This window comes from Daphnia pulex, chromosome 5 (assembly GCF_021134715.1).
Source record: "Daphnia pulex isolate KAP4 chromosome 5, ASM2113471v1".
NCBI lineage: Eukaryota > Metazoa > Arthropoda > Branchiopoda > Diplostraca > Daphniidae > Daphnia > Daphnia pulex.
In genome coordinates, this window is record NC_060021.1 from 6259228 (window position 1) to 6271578 (window position 12351).

At 46.9% G+C, this 12351-nt stretch overlaps 1 protein-coding gene across 8 annotated transcripts in view; it reads left to right on the top strand.

Annotated features, from left to right (window-relative positions):
- LOC124194749 (nesprin-1-like) overlaps positions 1-12351 on the top strand; it is an 80671-nt gene that overhangs the window by 51107 nt on the left and 17213 nt on the right. For 7 of the 8 annotated variants that reach the window (XM_046589081.1, XM_046589082.1, XM_046589076.1 and 4 more), the window contains 5 exons: positions 662-10531; positions 11049-11156; positions 11215-11391; positions 11448-11702; positions 11786-11974. In XM_046589081.1, the coding sequence (XP_046445037.1) occupies positions 662-10531; positions 11049-11156; positions 11215-11391; positions 11448-11702; positions 11786-11974 (10599 nt within the window). The remainder of the gene's footprint in view (positions 1-661; positions 10532-11048; positions 11157-11214; positions 11392-11447; positions 11703-11785; positions 11975-12351) is intronic. The other variant, XM_046589084.1, reaches the window with a different exon arrangement.

A 12351-nucleotide genomic window follows, 5' to 3' on the forward strand; every position in this document is an offset into this window, starting at 1 on the left:
TTCCAAAATTTTCCAAGCGAAACGACATGACCCCCACTGGAAAACGTTTTATTTTTCATTTTTTACAAGAATAGGGAAGGCCATTTTTTTATCCCAGTGTACATACTACTTTGTTGCCTTCCTTCGTTCTACCGGTCCCACGACAACAAATAGAGAGCTATAAGGGCAAATATTTTAGCCAACATTTAGCGGACAAATGACTTGCGCTCTCTATCACCCCCAAAAGTCCGTCAATATTTGATGGACGATGACTTTCAGTACGAACTTCAAGTAGGAAAGGAAAGCCGACAAAAAAAAATCAAGCAATTCCTTTCATCTACTTTTTGACACATTTAAAACGAAAAAAAAAGCCCAACAAACAGACAAATCTAAGAAAACGGTGGTGGTATCGCAATGATGAAATGACACCAGCCATCAGTCCTTCGGTGCCAACCGAATTATTATTCCCTTTTTGCAAGCATAGAGGATGAAAGTTTTGATTTTGAAAGCGAAAATTAAAGTAAGAATGAAAACACATTAGAAGTTGATCCGTTTCTCAATCATTTCGTCCTGTGTCTTTTGGTTCTCCTAATATTAAAAAAAAAGAAAAAAGAGATACCAAAAAACAATAGAGAGACATATGATCAAATTTGATTACACGGCCTTGCCTGTCCGTGTGTAGGCATTGCAGTCCCACCTATGCGCCGTTTGCCAGCAAATCCAACAACTGCGAATGCGTATGACTGAAATCGACCCCTACTTCACTCTGGCGGATGACGGAATCGAACGCTCCCTGATGGCAGCCGCTGCCGACTGGCAATCCCGTGCACCGATGGAACCTAGCCACCGCCACCCCGCCCCGCTTCCTATCCCTCAGACCTCCACCGATGTTCAATCGATCCCTCCACCCCGCTGCGATGACGTCCAATCCCCTGTTAGGGAAACTATCAGCACCTCGACCTCCGCAGCGGCCCTTAAAAGTTCCGGCCTACTGACGCTTGACAAATTCTCATACGCCGACATTGCTGCTGGAAGACGGAGTCCAAGTGTCTCTCGTCAGACGACGTTCGAAAGCAATGCCGAGCTGGTCGAAACAGTTGCGGCTAGTGATCATCAACCCGACAAAGTCGAACCAGCTGCAGCGCAACTGACTCAAATCGAAGACGAAATTATTGTGCCTCACATTCAAGAAGTTCATCCTGGCCGCTCACGCTGGGAACAGCAACAGCAAGAAAAACTTGTCCAATCAGACGACTCAGTTGCCGAACCGAAACATCCCAGTCGAAGTGAAATACGCCGGCGTGCAGCTGGAAACAAACCCAAACGGCCAGTTGATGCGAAGGAATCGACGATCCATGGCAGTCAAGAACGCCATCCTCCCATAACTCCGGTTGGATCAGTTGATATTCAACCTCAAGAGGAGACGATCGTTGAAGAGATCAAAATGGCAGAAGAATCCGCTCCAGTCAAAGAAACGGGCACCCGGCCCAAGGTGGCCTCAACTCCGCATCGCAGTCCGTCTAATTTGTCACCTCCCGCCGAATCTGAGAAGAGATCTCGTAGTCCCTTATGGTTGCCCGGCTCGGGTGGTCCGTCGTACGCCGACATTTTGCGCGGGCACTACATCTCTCATCAGCGTGGGATGTCTGGCATTGTCGATATTCCTCAACAGCAACAGCAAAAACAGGAACAGCTTCGACGTTTTGGCGGTGAGAGTATCGACGATACCAACGTAACGGAGGAGGTTGTTGTTCCAGTTGAAGAGCACCTTACTACTCAACCCACGGTTTTACCTGAAGTGACTGAAGAAGTCAGCGCTCCAGTTGAAGTTGAAGCTCCAGCTCAACCGACTACCGTGGATGCCGGCTGGATTTCACACCATCATTCAGTCTTTGTCCAGCCAATCGAACATCAGCAACAACGACAGGTAGAATATCCGACGTCCTTGTATCATCAGCCGAGTAATCTATCTTTTGAGACTCAGTACGCATCCGCACCGGATGCCGAAGCTGTTTTTGCAGCTAATTTTGATATGATGGCTCTTCAACATGCTTATGCTCAGCTGGCTATGCCGAGCAACTACCCCATGCCGGCTTTTCCCGTCCAGGAGACAGTCAACCCTCCTCAGAACTTTGAGTTTAATATAGAAGAACCAAGGCAGGATTACGTGATGACGTCTACTCCGACTCCGACTGCTCCGCAGCTTGTCGAACCGCCCCAAGCAGTCCCAACGGTTTCGACCCCACAAATCATTGAAGAGCCTGTTGAAGTCACTAAACCCGTCGTCCCAAGTGCAACCAAATTGTCGTATGCACAGATTTTAGCAGCTGGACTTCAGGTGCCAACTGAATCATCACAACGAAGAGATTCATCTGGATCAACATCCGGACACACCTCGTATTCGCCTCGTCCGGCACCCAAATCATCGCCAAATGTTTCCGACAAGACAACGACCGATTCCGCTCCAAGTCCATCCCGACTTTCGGCACCGGAAAGAGGCGTTTCTGAGCCCCGAGAGCCCCGAAGTCGTCAACGCTTATCGAAAAATTCGAAATCTAAAAGTTTCGATGTACGCGAGAAAGAACCTTCAAAGCCGAAAACGCCACAAGGCTCTACTTCTAAGCTGGCGTCTCTCCCTGGCCGTTCGATGGAAGGTAAACATCGACAAAAGAAAAAGCCGCACAACGAAAGTTTCTCCGAGGACAAGCAGTGGACACCTGTCTCAGTTCAAGTCTCACCTCCCGTCACGGAAACGTTGGCGGCTCCACAACCCGAAGTAGGGCGCAGTAAATCACCCGGAGGTAATCCTACAACATCGGAGCCTGAAATGACGAAAGCTATGATGACATTTTATGGAATCAGCTCTGAAGATATTGAACAATTGATCAGCAGCCGTTCGCACGACTCCGACAGCGATGTGGAAGTGGCTGGAGTTGAGGCAAATCCCGAAAAGAAAAAGAAACAAGTTCAGAAAAAGAAGAAGAGGAAGTCGTCCAAGATTCCTGATGAAGACGAAATCGAAAAAGCTCTTCGCGAAATCTCTGAATTAGAGAAGAATAAACGATCGAAAATGAGACGCACTTATTCGCACGAAATCAAGAGCTCAGTGCCCGAAGTTGTCGAGCCCAAGCCTCAAGAAATTCCGGCCGTTAATCTGCTGGAAGTGCCAGAGGTTAAGAAAAGAGACAAGAAATTAAAGAAAGCCGCTTCTGTAAGCGGTGCACATCCCGACAAGTCGAGTCTCAAACCCGAAAAATCTCCTCTGACAGAATCCAGCACTGGGGTTGATTCGGCCACGTCCAGTTCCGGATCATCTGATCCTTCTACTCACAAGCAACGACGTGATCGAATTAAACGAGGAAAAGCGGTCAGTTTCAACGATGAAAGCACAGTCAAATCTGAACCTGCTGCGGTGGTTGAAATTCAACCGAAAACGGAAGCGATCCTCCCAGCATCAGTTGAACCTGAGCCGACATGTACACCTGTTGAGCCGGCTCAAGAAAATGAAGCCGAATTTCTCGTACTTGACTCACAAGGGCTTGAAAGCGTTTGTCAACTGGTGACTGATGTGGAAACCATGATGGAAGATGCTATGAGCGACGATATCGTCGTCTTGGAAACGGAGAATTTTGCTCCGTCAAGTCCCGGACCTGTTGAAGGACACAGAACACTGGACCCGCAAATATTGGAAGATGTTTTTACCGAAACAGCTGCTGTTTTTGAATCGCATGTTTGCCCCGAAATATACGAAGAGGAAGACGAATGTCAAGAACTGGTCGAAGAACAAGTGAAAGAAGAAGAACCTGTCGCTATTCCTTGTCCTGAACCGTCAGCCACCGCAGAAATAGTAACGAAAGAAAATCAACCATCTAAAGGCCTATTGGGACCGATACTAGTGGCCGAAGAGAACAAAGATGATAAGATCGCCACCGAAATGACAGAAGAGCTCCCTCTCGGCAGTCAACCAGCTGCCGCCATGACTCTTCTGCCGCTCGAAGTTCGAGTCACTCTTCGGAAAATTTCAGCCACCAGTACCGTCCCATTTCAGCCGGAAGAAATCCAACTGCGTATGGAAGACTACAGAAACCAGCCACTTCAGGCGACCGAATCCATCGATATCGAACCAGCTCAATTGGAAATTACTGCGGCAATGGTATTCAATCACGGCGGTGTAGAAACAGTCGAGGAACTGGAACAAAACATTGAAAGTCCTGTTGACAATGCGGAGGTTGCCGGAACTGACGCTCTCACTTGTATATCCGCCATAGCGCATTTGCAACCAGTGGAATTGGCTGAAACTGAACAACTTCCGATGCTTGCTCGCCAGGTCTCATTGGCCGAAGAAGAATTCGCTGATGAATCCGAACTGAGTTTGCCCGTTTCTACTACCCCAATTCCAGCCATGCTGGAACGCGAAGAGGAGACGCTCATTTCAGCGACAACGGAAGAGCCGCCAACTACAAAAGTTTGCGCCCAAGTGGAAGAGCAAGAGTTACCTAGTCAAGAACAGATGGTGGGCATTGTTGAAGCTCTTCTTAAAGAACCGGAAATTAATTTACCGGAACCTGTCGTTGAATTACCTACCGCTGTCAAATTCACCGTCCCAGTGGAAGCGTTACCGACTGTGACTTCTCCAGTAGAAAGTACAAAGAAATTACCTCCGGATTCGACACCAGCCGGAAGTTCTCATCCAGTAAAAATATCAGTACCATTGTTAACAGAGACACCACCGGAAGTAAGTTCGGTGAGCTCGCCTGGTAGCGATTACAAAGCCCCAACGAGTCCATTTGGTTTTGATGACGCAGATCACGTAGTTTTGTCACCACAGTGGATGCGCCAGCGGTCGCCGCTTGGCCGCACTTTCAGTCTGGATCCTCGTAGTCTCTCGACGATTCCGAAATCAGCGCCCTTTTCACCGCTAGTTAAAGCTCACAGCACCGACTTGTCTGAATCCTACGGCACTGAAGAACAGAAAGCTGCTGCAGCTGCCAAGAATCTGGAAGAAGGTTCAAAATCTGAATCGCAAACAGGAGGCGAAGCTGACGACGAAGATGTCGAAGTCTATTGGCGTCTTCGGGAAAAGAAGAAGAAGAAGAAGAGGCGTAATCCAATTGCCGCCGTGACACCAGGTGGACCAAGGTTCTCCGAATCGTCCTCCGATGCCTTGTCTATGGCTGAACATGGACCCATGAGTCCGTTGAGCGTAGCATCCGACTTGCCAGTCTCAGAATCGACATTGACTTCCGACGATGAACATCGAACCAAATGCACGCAAGATGACGGATTCCAATCCGGAATTTCAACTCCGATTTTACTGTCGGTTGCTTCGCCTGATTCAGAGTTACGTGAAACGACACCCACGGAACTCACAGCTGAAACAGAATCCATTGCGGAAAGCATTCAGGAAACTTTGACCAATCAATCGATCGCATCCGACGTCACTCCATCTGCAGAAGAAATAGATTCGTCATCCGAGCCAACTATTAGAGAAGAAGAATTGGTGCAATCAGTCGAGGAGATCAAACCAGAAGTGATTGAAATTCCTATTTTAGCTGGACCTTGTCTCTTATTTACTCCCGAAATTCCTAGCGAATCAATTCCGCAGGGTACGCCCAAAACAGAAGAAACACCAGCTGTTGAAACACAAATGTTTGAATATTCCGCTCCAGTATTCGAAGAGTCGACGGTGTCTTTAGAGCTTCCTAGCGAAAGTTTAGTAAAAACCATTGAAGTAGAATCAAGCAGCGTACCATCAGCGACTTCCTGGGCAAATTTGGTAGCAACTGGCAAACCGAAAATCAGCGAACCGACACCGGAACCTGAACAGATTCCGAAACCTCCTCGACCTCTTCCCACTTTGATTGTCGTTGGCGAAGAAGAACATCACGAAGTTCCTTGCGATCCGGAAGGATACCATATCGGCCGGAAAGAGAGAAAATGGAGGAAATGGCGCTCATCTCAGTCCGAGTCGCAAGACGTTGCGTCCGATGCGGAAACTGTTGAAACAACATCAGAGGCCCCTCTTCCTTCTACATCTGAACTGTCAGTTGAGGAATGTGTAGTGGCTGTCAAACAAGTTCCTCCTCCATCACCTGCTGGCAACAGCAGCTCAGAGTCGGAAGAAGAAACGTCCGAACAAATTCGAGTCGTCGTGAAACCCAAAGTTCAGAAAGTAGCTAAATCAATTCGTGAATTGGAACAGAGAAAACGACGCTCTCGTCTTTCAGAGTCTGAGCAGGAAGTACTGGAATTGGCCGAAGCTATTGCTGAGAACAGACAAATTCCTTGCCATCGATCGCAGCATGATGATAATCTCAGAAATATTTACCTCGATTCCTGGCCTAAACATTCAACAACTTCGCTGGACAATTCTGAAAAACTGTTGTGGATCTTCCAGCAGTCAGCAGCACAGACTTCTATTCCGGAAAATACTGAGTCGCAATCAATTGTGGTTGAGCCAGTTACAGTCAGCGAACTGAGTAAAGAAGTCAAAGAACACGTCAAAGAGGTTGAAAATGAAGCCGTTCCGGAGCAAGTGACTTCTGAAGCTAAGGAAATCCTTCCACAAGTTGAAGATCTTGAGAAACAAATAGTGCTGTCTGCCGCACCAACAGTGGAAGAGGTTCCCTCAACTGAGAACGAAGCAGTCGCTCCCACACAACTTGAACACATTGAAGAGGTTCACGCAGTTGAGCCAGTCGTTACGCAGGATAAAATAGAGGAAACTGCTCCACAAGTGGAGGAGCAACAAACAGTTCAACCTGACGATGCCCATCCGTCAGTTCCTAGCTGGGCTACTGTAGTTGCAACTAGCAAACCTGTAATCACAGAGTCAAAAGAAGAAGTTGTTGAGGAACCTGCCCGTCCCAAACGTCCCCTGCCCACTTTGATCGTCGTTGGAGAAAGTGAGGGACTGCCAGTTGCAGCTGAAACCGATCCTGATTCGTTTACTGAATTCGTTGGCCGTAACGAACGCCGCCGTAGGAAGTGGCGATCATCGCAATCAGAATCTCAAGACTATGCAACAGACGAAGAAACGCATATCGAACCCCTTGTCGTCAAAGAAGAGCCTGAACAGCAGCCAATCGACCCCGCATGCGTTGAGCCCACTGTACAATGTGCAGTTACATCCGAAGTAGTAGAAGTGGCAAAGGAAAAGACCTCTTCTTCTGACGAAGAAGAGGTCCATGACGTCCATCCAGCCCGCCCTAAGGAGCGTAAAACTAAAACACCGAAAGTTTCAATTCCGTTGAAAGAGGCAGAGCAAAGACGACGAAGAGCAAGGCTTTCTGAATCAGAAAGAGAATCTTTGGAGTTGGCAGAAGCTATTGAACGTGGAGAAGCCATTCCTTCACTTACAGCAGCTCCCCAAACTGCGGGAAAACTTTGTGTTACCTTGGAACAATCATCGCAGACTATTGAAGAACCTATTCCCGAAACCCAGGAAATAGAAGCCGCCAAAGAAATTGAACCGACTGAAAATGACCCAAGTCAAAAGCTGGAAGGAATTGAAGATGCTGCAGCTCCGGCACCAGCGATGGAAGACCCTCAGATTGCTCCCTCAATTGAGGTTGAAATTATCGCTAAGACTGAACCAATCGCTATTGAGGAAAAGATGCCTGAAATTGAGGAAAGTGCTCCGAAAGTTGAGGACTTGGAACAACAAATAGTGCAATCTGAAGAGTCCAGTCATCCGTCGGTTCTTAGCTGGGCTACTGTAGTTGCAACCAGCAAACCTGTAATCACAGAGCAAAAGGAAGAAGTTGTTGAGGAACCTGCCCGTCCTAAGCGTCCTCTGCCCACTTTGATTGTTGTTGGAGAAAGTGAGGGGCTGCCAGCTTCTGCTGAAACCGATCCTGATTCGTTCACTGAATTCGTTGGCCGTAACGAGCGTCGTCGTAGGAAATGGCGATCATCGCAATCAGAATCTCAAGACTATACAACAGACGAAGAAACGCATATCGAACCCCTTGTCGTCAAAGAAGAGCCTGAGCAGCAGCCAATCGAATGTAAACCTGTTGAATGTGAACCCCCTGTGCAATCTGCCGATGCAAATCTACCTCTTCCAGTCGAGCTAGTAAAGGAAAAAGATTCGGATGAAGAAGAGGTCCATGATGTCCATCCATCCCGCCCTAAGGAGCGTAAAACTAAAACACCGAAAGTTTCTATTCCGTTGAAAGAGACAGAGCAAAGAAGACGAAAGGCAAGGCTTTCTGAATCAGAAAGGGAATCACTAGAGTTGGCTGAAGCTATTGAGCATGGAGATGGTTATCCACTGCTTCATCACGACCTCCATGCTGATTCATGGCCAAAAGATTCATCAGCAGCTCTCCAAAATTCTGAAAAGCTTTGGGTTATCTTGCAACAATCATCACAGAAAATTGAAGAAACTGTCCCAGAAATTGAAACCATCAAGGAAATCGAACCTACTGAGAGCGAGTTCAGTCAAAAGTCGGATACGTTTGAAGATGCCTCAGTTCCGGCACCGACTGTGGAAGAGATTACCTTAATTGAGGCGGAAGCAGTCGCTGAGCCTGATGTCAATGTTGGGCATAAAGAAATCCCTTCGACAGAAATTGAACACATTGAAGAGGTTCAGACCGAACCAGCCGCTATTCAGGAGAAGATGCCTGAAGTTGAGCAATCTGCTCCACAAATTGAGGACTTGGAACAACAAATAGTGCAGTCAGAAGAGCCGATCGTACCGCAAGGTAAAATAGAAGAAACTGCTCCACAAGTTGAGGAGCAACAATCAGTCCAACACGACGATGCTCATCCGTCGGTGCTTAGCTGGGCTACTGTAGTTGCAACTAGCAAACCTGTAATCACGGAGTCAAAAGAAGAAGTTGTTGAGGAACCTGCCCGTCCCAAACGTCCCCTGCCCACTTTGATTGTCGTTGGAGAAACTGAGGGGCTGCCAGCTGCTGCTGAAACCGATCCTGATTCGTTCACTGAATTTGTTGGCCGTAATGAACGCCGTCGTAGGAAATGGCGATCATCGCAATCAGAATCTCAAGACTATGCAACAGACGAAGAACCTCATGTTGAGCCGATTTCTTTGGTTGTCGAAGTAAAGCCCGAGCAACAATCAGTCGAACCCATTGAACCCGAAGTTCAATGTGCTAGCAAAGTTACATTTGCACCAGCGAAGGTGATGATAGAAACCGATTCAGATGAAGAAGAGGTCCAATCAGCCCGTCCTAAGGAGCGTAAAGCTAAAACAGCCAAAGTTTCGATTCCGTTGAAAGAGACGGAACAAAGAAGACGACGAGCGAGACTTTCTGAATCTGAAAAAGAATCGCTAGACTTGGCGGAGGTCATTGAACATGGAGAGGCCACCCCGCAGCTCTACTACGATTTATTTGCTGATTCATGGCCTCATCCTTTCTTCGTTTTCCTTCGTGACGCTGAAAGTCGCTGGAAGGAACAGGATGCTAGTAGACAGGCAGCTCAAGTTCAACTGCCTCCAGTCCAGGAATCGATCCAGCAATTAACTCAAGATCCACAAGAACTTGTTTCAGTTCAAGATTCAACCCCAGAACAACCAACTGCACAAGATTCAGCAAAATTACCGCAAGAAGAAAAATCTGCCGGTCCTTCGGAAGAATCATGTGATCAAACAGATCAGGTCCCCGAAATTTCTGGTTGGGTCATTAAGGAAAGCCCCGAAAAAGTCGTACCGGTGGTGGCAAAACCACTTTCATGGGCTGCCATGGTTGCACTCTCCAAATCTTCATCAATCCCGGCGGAAAAAGCTCCCGAACCAGTCGAACAGATTGCGCCCCGTCCGCACAAAACCCCAGTCTTTGTAGTCTATAGCGAAGAACCGCAACATCCAGAGCCGATCAGCAGCGACGATCCTGACGGTTTTCACGAATGCGTCAGTCGTAAAGAAAAGCGCAGACGCAAGTGGCGTTCATCTCAGTCAGAATCACAAGATGCCGATATCGTAGCCGAAGCAGAAGCAGTTAATATCCCCGAGTCAGCCCCTGTTATTGAGCCCTCCCAACTTTCTGATGTTAACGTGGAAGCGGAAGTAGTCAGCTCTCAGCAGCCAGAACTTCACGAAAAACCGGATAGTAAATCGAAACGGGCCGTCGTTAAAGTTGAAAAACAAACGAAAGAGGTTGAACGTAAACGAGCCAAGCGTCTATCCGAATCGGAAAGGGAAGCTCTTCAGCTGGCCGAAGCCATTGAGAGCGGTCAGGATGTTACCAACAAATGCCCCGTCGTCGTTGATGATTATTGGCCCGACAAGTTGATGTACAGCGACATTGAGAAATCGTGGCAAGAGAGTTTAAGTGTTTCCGCTGACCGATTAGATGATAAGAATTTGAAATCAAGTCGCGATGGTCGAACACCCGATTCCGATCCCAAAGGTCCCTCCACTCCTCAACCCCCCTCCTCCGACGATTCCTCCGACAGTAGTAGTAGATTACCAACAACACAGAACCTCGACAACATCCATCTGCCTGGTGATCGGGCCATCTTTTCGGATGAAAGCACTTACCTCAGTGAATCTCAAGAAGATCAACAACAAAACGACTACCAGGTTGGCATTCATCCTCTGGGTCGCCGTGATGCTGCTGCTGTTATAAGCGTTGCATTTGTTTTTCTTTTTGACAAAAATGCTCGCCTTGCATCCCTCAAAACTACCAGAATTTTTTTTTCATTGATGATGGCCTCTGAATTGCTGTTTTACCTTTTCCTAATCTATCAGTTCCCTGCGAAGTCTTTGGGGTTTTAATAGCGACATGGTTTTACTGCTAATAGCTAATGGCGTCAAAAAAAGTGTTTCGGAAATTGTTGTTTTGAATTGACCGCCAAATTTTTTTGCCAGCCAAACTCCTTTATAAACAGGAGCGGAATGCCAATACTGCTTTAAATTGTGGAAATCAGTTAGCTTTAAGATGTTTTCATTATCTTTGGAAGTACTAACATTCATCCGCTGGTTTGGATAATTGTGTGCTTGAAATGAAATCTGATGTGTTGTTAGCATGCCGTGTCAGCATGCCGCTTCATCTTTGAAAGTCAGTAGTTTATAATTTTAATTGTTTTCTTCCCAAAAGGCTATAACCACCGATCTTGATGAAATGTTGGCTCAACTGCAACAAGTGGAAAAGGATCTTCTTCAATTCAATTCCCAGCAAATCAAAGACCGTCTGCCGCTGATTGAAGTAAACTTTCGTATATTTCTTGTGTGGTACGCTTTTACATGTTATGAAATTCGATTAGGCCGTTATGGAATCCCTTGAGGAAATGGAACCTCGATTGATAGACGTGGACAATAAGACTAAAAATTTGACAGCCGAAGATCCTGAATTAGATTCCCTCCGCGCTGCTGTAGCAAGTCTTAGGGCTCGCCACATCACATTGGAATCTCAAGCTTGTCGATACAAACAAAAGCTAGAAGTATAAAACCTCTATTGGAATATGCAGGGACTATTTATTAAATATTTATTTTACAGGATATGGCTGAAGCGCAAAGCAATGAAAATGATGCCCCCAAACAGGATGTTGCCGAACCTAAAAGCAGTGAAAATGATGCCCCCAAACAGGACGTTATTGAAGTTAAAAGCAATGAAAATGATGACCTCCAAAGATATCAGGCACTTCTTTCAGATCTCGATGACTGGGTCAGCTCTACTCATGGCCAATTGAGGGCAGAATTACCCAAATTCACCTCGGTCAGTGCCGTCCTGAAAGAAATGGATTCGAGCAAGGTATCTTTTTTTTTAATTAAAAATTAAATTGAAACAATTCCTGGAATGCTGTATTACGGATAATAAAATGTGACGTTGATCAGCGATTGGAACAGGATATAACGAAGCGCAACGAGCAGCTGGAGGATTTGATGAAACGGTGCGGAACGCTGCAGCACTCGGTGGCCGAGACGGAACCACTGGCGACGCAGCTCTACGATCATTTGTGCGTTCTGCAACGTAGCTTTGCAGAGGCAGGCGCCCAGTTGCACAACCGACTGCTTCTCCTGCAGGTATGACTCGTCATGGTCGTCTACCATCACAGTGGACCTCGACAAGAGTACAAAATCGCCTGCTTAATGATGCTGTTGTTGGTGGTGGTCATCTTCTCGTTCACTCTTACCTGTCTGTCACAAGCCAATCGTTGGCCACTTTGCTCTAGATTAGTCATGACAGCCTGCTGTGGGATGTGTAGTGGCAATACAACACAACTGTCGGCATATGTCTGAAATTTCACAAATGTGGTGTTGGTGTCATTTGGGGCTTTTTTATTTCTCATTTCTCTTCTCATTCTTTATTCTGCCTCTCTCATTTTCATTTGTCGTACTTCTTCTCGATCGACGGGCGTTGCACAGCAAAGTGTAAAGCAAACATTTCCATCGTCCACTTT